The sequence below is a fragment of the Dermacentor andersoni genome, chromosome 1 (assembly GCF_023375885.2).
Source record: "Dermacentor andersoni chromosome 1, qqDerAnde1_hic_scaffold, whole genome shotgun sequence".
Lineage (NCBI taxonomy): Eukaryota > Metazoa > Arthropoda > Arachnida > Ixodida > Ixodidae > Dermacentor > Dermacentor andersoni.
Window position 1 is genome coordinate 22348619 of NC_092814.1, and position 8091 is coordinate 22356709.

Consider the following 8091-nt stretch of genomic DNA (forward strand, 5'->3'; position numbering starts at 1 on the left):
CCTTCATTCGTCGCTTCAGAGGCAGGCTTGCAATGCATGCTCTCATTAATGCGGTGATTTGACCATTTTTCCCATATCCCCAAATTCTAAAAACTTCCGGACCGCAACATTTTAAGAGCAGTCAGTAGGAGAAATCTCGGAAGTGCAATCAATGTTAAAGCACTGAAAAAGCAAGAGGTACTAGTTTAAACACATTTAGCCTAAAGGAAACATATTTTCATCTCTAAAGTATTATACTTTGCGTATAAAGAATTTTTTTTTTTTCAGATAGCGCTAAGCGACCTTATAAGGTCATGCAGTGTCTAGGGGGAAACAAGGCTCCTCATATGCGGCCGTCAGCAGGAAAACGCTGAGATGAGCGATGACACATCCCTAGAAAAGGCACTAGTGATGTGCATATGCCTTAATGGTATGCAATATGTAACATATCCGGCGGCATATGGCCAATTTTAGTGCAACCAACTTAAAGCCAAGAACAAGAAAGAAATATCATGGGTGCAAACTACATTAAAGGATTTGTTTACTGCGTTGCGCATTTAAACCAAACTCGTATAAAGACTTACGCTTTCTCAGTCATCTGAAAACGCTTTAACTTTAAGTTTTGCTTTTAAGCATCAACGTTTCATTGTATCATATTTTCTGGGAATGAATATTATGAATAAAAGATTTACCCCAGGACGAAATATGTCTCGTACTTTTTTCGCTGCCTAGAATGTTCGTCCTTCTTATAGAAAGAGGCCAGTGAAAAAAATATTATCAGGTATCAAGAAGGCGCCGTGACCCTGCTTCAAGCCCACCAAATATGAACTAGTGTTTGAAACTTGTGAACGTGTCGGTGTACATATACAATTACAAGAAATAAAGACCTGTATCAGAATCTTTTGCCTGGCATTTATGTGGCATGAAAAGTACAAAAAAGCGTTCGCTTTCGTGTGGTACTTCTATGCCGGCCACCACACAAGCATGATGCATGATGCGCATGCATCATGCATCATGCTTGTGCGCATGCGCACTTCGTGTAATATATATATATATATATATATATATATATATATATATATATATATATATATATATATATCGTTTTTTTGTGAGACCGAAAGTCCCCTCTCATGTTATATTAGTGGTCGCATCATTTTGTGCATATACGCTAAGCGTTTAATTGGTTCTTTAGTGACGTGCCACAAGGGACCATGCACACTGTCCGACAGCCGCTGAGCCAATTCGTATATTTAAGAAGCTGTGTTGATGCAGCTTAGTCTTGCAGAGGCCGCAAAATTTTATGTCTTGTCATCGGTCACAAGAAAAGCTAGCATAATAAAGTAACGGGGCACGAAAGGTCTTCACGAGTGGTTCAGGCAGCCATTGAACAACACTTTGAAATTGAACCTTCAGGCCATGCGTTCACACGCGCCAGTGCGTTCCGACAGGCTGCGCAGTCCTTTGAAGAAGTGAGAGGCAGCAATTTTTTGTTGTTGTTGCTTTTGCGTAACAAATGTTGAAGGACGAATATATATAATGACGGAATATATACCAGCTATACAAAAGCGATGACGGCGGTTCATCACACGGGGAAAAACAGCAACCATCATATACAGACGTCAGTGACAGTTCATCTGGCAGTTAGATCACCTTCCGGCTAAAGGATGGTTCTGTGTTTTGTTCTGGACTGATAGAACTCTAGTAATTAGAGTGAATAATGAAATCAGAATCAAATTTATTTTCGCCATATATGCGGGTGCGCATGCAACGACCACTATTATGATAGCAAGAGTACGTGGAGACCAGTGTGCAAGTCGCAAGAAGAAGACATATCGCGTAAGTATTACATTTGCTTTACCAAAAAGCACAAGATTTCAATACTTCAAAAACGGATATGTTTGCAACACTATTGTGTCGTTCATTATTGCTTTCTTCTTTTGTAGTTAAACTATCGAGAAAATAACTATTTAACGGGGAACAAAATTTAATCAAGTGGATATTGCATTAGACAGTTCTCGTAATCGTCATCTGAACTGCAGAAAGAGTCAAGCAAAATTGTTCGCGAACGGCGCGTTAATTGTAAACGGCCCTGTCGCAGTACAGAAAAAATCGTCAAACGAACTAAGCGCAGGCGACTCGTGGACTGTACAGTTCTAGGAAACATTTCAGTTGAATGTTTTCACTGGGGAGGGTGAAAGAAGCGATTATACGAAGGCGAATTGTGAAGAGATGTCAAAATCTGCAATTTTTCTAGCTATTGTCGATTCGTCTAAGAATAATTAAGGCTGCATGCCAATCAATGTAAATCATAAAATAGAGCATTTCTGCTGTCGACGTGGATTTGATTGGGAAGAACTAGAGTTAGATCAAATTCTTCCAATTTTCGCTCAATTAACTAATGACGTTCAACAATCAAGCAGTTAAGAATTAATAAATTCATGGTATATCATGAGTGTTTTTTCAAGCGCCGTCTCCTGTGAAGCATATCTACCATTTTCGTGCAAAGCTCTCTGGAAAGCGTATTGACTGTGTATGCATGCATGCATCTATCGAACTTCGTGCACATATAGACGTGATGCTTTGACGATAAATACTTATTAAAATTCTAATTATTTATTTCTGCCTTGTAAAGGTACAGACAGCAGAGGCGCAGAAAAAGCTGTCAGATACAGATTGACAAAGCCGCAGCCCCCTTTCGCTTGGCAGAGCCTTCACAGCGACACTTTTAAAACAAAGACAATTGCACCCGGTAATAACAGGTATACAATACTGAGCAAGTACAAAAGGAAACCAATCAAGATTATACGATATTTGTACAATACTCCCAAACAAGAAAACAGAACCTACATGCTAACGTACATAGCACCCAAAGTACTGTTCGACACGTTGAAGAAGTCAAAATTATTGTTCACATAAGGTATATACATATTCGTATAGCGCTACCAATCCCTGCAAAATATAGAACGCAGATTTTCATTACACACACGCACGCACGCACGTGCACAGCACACACACCAAAAGGAAACGGCAACGCGCTCACAGGAAGCGCCTGAAAAACGAAAAAAAAAAAAAGGAAAAGTGTGGGGAACCGAGGTCGCCTTGGGCTGTCGCCTCTCCCTCTCCCAGAAGGAATGAAGAGGTTCTTGGAAAGCAGGGACGGGCGATTCTCTCTGTCAGCATCAGCTCCCACCAGCGAGGACGGGGCGAGAAAGCGAAACGGGACTTTCCTTGCTGTCTATTTTTTCTTCGTCAGGCCAACGCCGCTTGCTTGCAGGGGCGCAGGCGAGTTCCCGCCAAATGGCGCGGGTGCGTGAGTTGCCGCCAAATGCTAGCTCTGGATGCCAGCTCGTTCCGTGTCTCATGGTAGACTAGTTGGTGCATTTCAGTTATCATGGACTGCGCATATAAACGCAAGCTACACAAAAGTGACATGGACAAGAACAGCGCAAGCCCTTTACATGCAGTGGAGCCGCCGTATCTCGCCGTTCAAGATATGCGTACTCGTAAGTGGCATTTTAATTTCACGTTGTGTAATGCATGACTGTCTTTTTCAAGTGAACAAAGGTCGCTTTGTATTGTGTAAATGGTTTTGCAACGTATGATAAACTCCTTGTCTTTCGGGCTTATTTTTTCTGACAGGAAAAAAAAAAAAAAAGAGGCTTTACATGAGAACGGATCAAGCGTTCGAGAGTTGGGACAGGGAAATGTGAGACGTACGTATGTATATATTTCTAATATTATTTTTTCGTCTTGTATTCTCGTTAATTTTTCTCTAGGAAACACTGGAACGACACTGCTTAAATTGAAGCACAGTGTGCGAATGACCTGCTACGCTCGGAACTGTTATCACCATTCGGGAAGAAATTGGGTAAGACGCTTGTCTGGTTAATATTGCGGAAAAGTCAAATTAATTAGATGTTGCTTTCGTTCCTTCCCACAGATGAAAAAACATAACTGTAAATACCTGTATGATATGCGTCTGGTGCATTGCAGGTAAGAATGGATTGTGTGTGGCGCGCTTCCCCGCATGTGGGCTAGAGTAGATCTAGGAACATCAGACAAGAAGACACGTATGTGAAACCCTGCGGATAGCCCATATGTAAGTTCTTCCTCAATTTTTCTTTTGTTGCATTTTCGTAGTTTACGTGTAATACTTTGTCACCGCGGTCTCGACGTTATGTATACCTATACATTTGTCTCGTGGCAGCCTGCGTGCTATTTTGTTTGTGCAACTATGTGTTGTATTCATTTATCGAGCTGCTTGGATGGTTTTTTTTTTTTCACTGATATTCCGACCAAAGTCGATAAACCTATCCTTCCTGTCCTCATGTTTCCTTGGGCGGCTCTAAAGCATATCTTAGAGGAATATTTAGCTTCAGATTCCCGCATCGAACAGATGGTGAGTGGCATGCTGTGTTTTCTATTTAGAGAAACTATCTATTCATGTTTAATTTTTGGTTTATTTTCATTTTGCCATTCATACAATACCGCAGCCATATGCCGTTCTGTCATAGAACGTTGTTTCTAGATATATTTGTTTTATGTGGTTAAAACATTTAAAACGAGAGCGATCATATTTCTTACCCTGACCATTACTTTTTACAGACCGCGATAACCACGTATTTGGATGTCTGGTTTAACTCTACATGCGCTGGTTCGTGCAGGTGAACTTTTTTTCCAGATACGGAGGAACGGACACCGGTCATGCCGTGCGCACTCTTCTGCAGGGCATACTTACAAATGAAGCTGCACTGCAGTTCAGCTGGAAAGGGTCGCAGGGGAGGAAGCACGCCTTCGTGAAGCTCATGGCCATCACGAATATAAGTAAGAAATATGGCATAACAATCAGCTTTCTAGTGCACGTTGCGAACATCGGTACCAACTGCATGCTTAGTTTTTTTTTTCTTCATTCAAACAAGCTGCTGCTTATTGCATCTTGCTGCGTCCAGTATTAGCATTTTCTTTAATAAAATAATGCCGTAATAAGTGAGTTCTACTTGCGGCGTCCATATTTTGCCACTGCTTTTGAGGAGTTTGTTTTGCTTCACCATATAATATATGCTGTATATGCTGTTTCTGCTTTAACCCATGTATGCTAACTGTTTTCTGCAAAACATAGACCTATAATCGTTGCCATCATGTCAGCAAGTATATGTATCATGCCATAAGCTTCCCCTCTTGCCTCTCCAGACATTTACCTATTCACCTCCTTGTGCCGCTTGGCGCGCTCCGGGCTCCGGCGCGTTCTTTGTCTCAGCGTTTCAACTTGGCTGTTTCATGCAGTGCTCACGGGAAGCAACAAAACCGATCGTGGTGTAAAAAGCCGCGCTACCAATAGACACAGTAGCCACTGTGTATGCGTGTTTTGCTATGGTTCCGTGTTCAGTTCCCCCTATTGCTAACGACATATAAATTACCAACTATCCGGTACTTACACGATTTGTGTCGTCCAGCCACTCTTCCTGACAGCTTCGATACTGATTTGCACGTCCCTAATATTGCTTTGTTGTCGTTTCTTTAATGTTTCGTGAATATCTGACTTATGATCTTTTTGATTGTTTCACTTCTTCAAATGGAATGCGACTCACCAACTGAACTATAAAGCGGGGGCAGCTTTCTTATATGTGCCGCTTTTTTGCAGCATCTGTGAGGAGCACGTTCCCTGACGCTTCACTAGCATCAGTGGCTGGAGTCGCAAAACGCCGGTTGGTTGGAGCAGCTGACAGGGATGGAGGCCGGAATGAAAGAAGGCGCCGTGACCCTGCTTCAAGCCCACCAAATATGAACTAGTGTTTGAAACTTGTGATCGTGTCGGTGTACATATACGATTACAAGAAATAAAGACCTGTATCAGAATCTTTTGCCTGGCATTTATGTGGCATGAAAAGTACAAAAAAGCGTTCGCTTTCGTGTGCTACTTCTATGCCGGCCACCACACAAGCATGATGCATGATGCGCATGCTGTTGTAAATGCATGATGCAAAAGCTACGATTATTCGGGGCGTCAAAAGCAACGTCGGCTTTCAGCACCGGGCCGGTGCAATGCCGACCATTATTGTCGTCAGGTCCATGGCTGGCCCGCGTGTGGCATGCGCTCGGCTGCGTTGGCCAAATAGAATGGCCCTACGACTGGCCGACTGACTACGTACCTAAAGCCTTGGTAGGCCCTCGTATGGGACGCCGTCGGCCAAGTCGGCCACAGTGGTCGGGCCTACATCGATTGCCGACGATCGGCCGACGTTAGGCCAATGTCAATCCCCAAAGCTGGGCCGCCCTCGGTTGCCGAGGTCGGGCCAACCGTTTTGCAGTCGGCCGGAGACGTCGGGCCGACTTTTTGCCACGGTCTTTTTGTTGCTTGGGTGTGGCCAGACGTAATACTTGTACGTGTAGCACACAAGACCAATGCAGTTTCTGCCTCATTGAGCGATCCTTTATCAATAAGGTTGTCGAGAATAGCCAGCATATTCTCGCTCTTGGGTGTTCCTTAGGCACCGAAACTAAGGACGTGACAACTTCTGGTAAACAGTTTCCCGATGGTGGTGGTTTCGCAAGATTGTAAAATGCGAGCGCATTAACAGTTACCAAAAACTGAGCGGCATTCGGATGGTCATTACTTCCTGATGATTGCCGAGCGATGCTGAATACGCTTTCAAGCCTGTCTTGGCTCAAGTTTGCAGTCATCATGTACTTAAAGCCAAGTGTGCCGAGAAATGCAACTAAACTGAGCGCGCTCTTGCATCCCGGCACGAAACACGTGCTGTCGCGCTTGTCACGTTGCCTAGACATGACGCGATCGCACATCTATGAGCGCACGCACACCAACACACACGCAAGTTAGCGTTCACGTATTTGGAAAAAAACAACAGTATTCTGGGCTTGCGACCAAAAAGCAGCGCGCAACACTTCCGCAGCCACGGCAGGCACCGCACGACCGTCCCTTTAGGCACAACGCTCCGATTGTGTGCAGCGCCCCCTGCGCATTCATCCGAGGCGCAGCCAACCGGTTCCGTGGGGAGCTCCGCGCGAACGGCAGACTTATAGTGTACTAGAATAATGTTATTCTAGTACACTATAGGCAGACTAGCAAGTATTTCTAGGGACCCTAGCGGCGCTGCGCTTGAAATGTGCGAGTCTGTTGTTACTGCGCGCCTCTTATATTTAAAATAATTAATTTTTACAATAAAACCTGAAATAAAATGGTTAAATTATGTTGAGAGAACGCATAAATTTCTCATGTTTTTTACTGAAATGAATAATTTTCAGAAACCCAGAAACGGTCATTTCTTTTGGCGCATGCTGACATATGTCGAATCCGTCTGAATCCAATCCATCGTGGTGAGCGCGCGTGCGTTGTGTTAGTGGAAATTTAACATTTCGTTGGTTCAATTTGTGTTCCTTCTCATTTAGAATTTGTGAAACGTTCAACGCGTCGTACCGCTGCCGTTGTCGTGACAAGTAACCTTTTGTCGACATCGCCAAGAAATTTCGACATCGCCGAAGATGGCAGAGCGGCCTGAAGATCTCAACTTGCCTCTCTCTGTTGTTACTCGCATCGTCAAAGACGCCCTTCCGGATGGCGTCAACGTTTCGAAGGAAGCACGGGCAGCATTGGCCAAAGCGGCAAGCGTGTTTGTACTGTACACCACTTCCTGTGCCAACAACTTCGCATTGAAAGGCAAAAGGAAGACGGTGACTGGCTCCGATATCATATCGGCGATGGAGGAGATGGAGTTCGAGAGTTTCATCGACACACTGAGTGGAAACCTGGAACAGTTCCGTCAAGGGAAGACGAAAAAGGACGCTAACCGAGCTAAAAAGCAACAAGGTGTTGGTGACATGGTCTCAGCTGGCGATACCGAGATGGTAGACGATGGCGAAGTCGATCCAGGTGATGAAGCGAACTGAAAAACAGGCCGATACCACGCAGCCACTTCATCTGATTTGACCCGTGTTACCAAGTGCGAGACAGCCTTGCCGTTCTGGTTGGAAAACTTGCTACCGGCCGCTTGTGCTCTCCTTTATTTGTCTGCGAGTGATTATTTCATTGTCTTGTGCTTGTCGCTGTTATTGTCATTACTGCTGCGACAAATTATACGGCCGCGCGAGATT

General features: G+C 44.1%; 1 protein-coding gene and 1 long non-coding RNA gene across 8 annotated transcripts; both read left to right on the forward strand.

The window, feature by feature from the left end:
* Positions 1-1370: 1370 nt before the first annotated feature.
* On the forward strand, positions 1371-5810 carry LOC126545456 (uncharacterized). Of its 7 annotated transcripts, none has more exons than XR_011892436.1 (4): positions 1371-3695; positions 3759-3850; positions 3923-4806; positions 5624-5810. It is a non-coding gene; the product is annotated as an uncharacterized lncRNA (long non-coding RNA). The 7 variants fall into 7 exon arrangements; XR_011892437.1 differs by having other exon boundaries at positions 1371-3688; XR_008608412.2 differs by having other exon boundaries at positions 1371-3485; positions 3622-3850.
* Positions 5811-7482: 1672 nt separating this feature from the next.
* On the forward strand, positions 7483-7887 carry Chrac-14 (DNA polymerase epsilon subunit 3 Chrac-14). Its single transcript, XM_050193996.1, has one exon. The coding sequence runs from the start codon at positions 7483-7485 to the stop codon at positions 7885-7887; it is 405 nt and encodes a 134-aa protein (XP_050049953.1).
* Positions 7888-8091: the final 204 nt, after the last annotated feature.

Excerpts from the sequence above, each read along its gene's own strand:
- Chrac-14 (XM_050193996.1), top strand. The coding sequence starts at position 7,483 with ATGGCAGAGCGGCCTGAAGATCTCAACTTGCCTCTCTCTGTTGTTACT.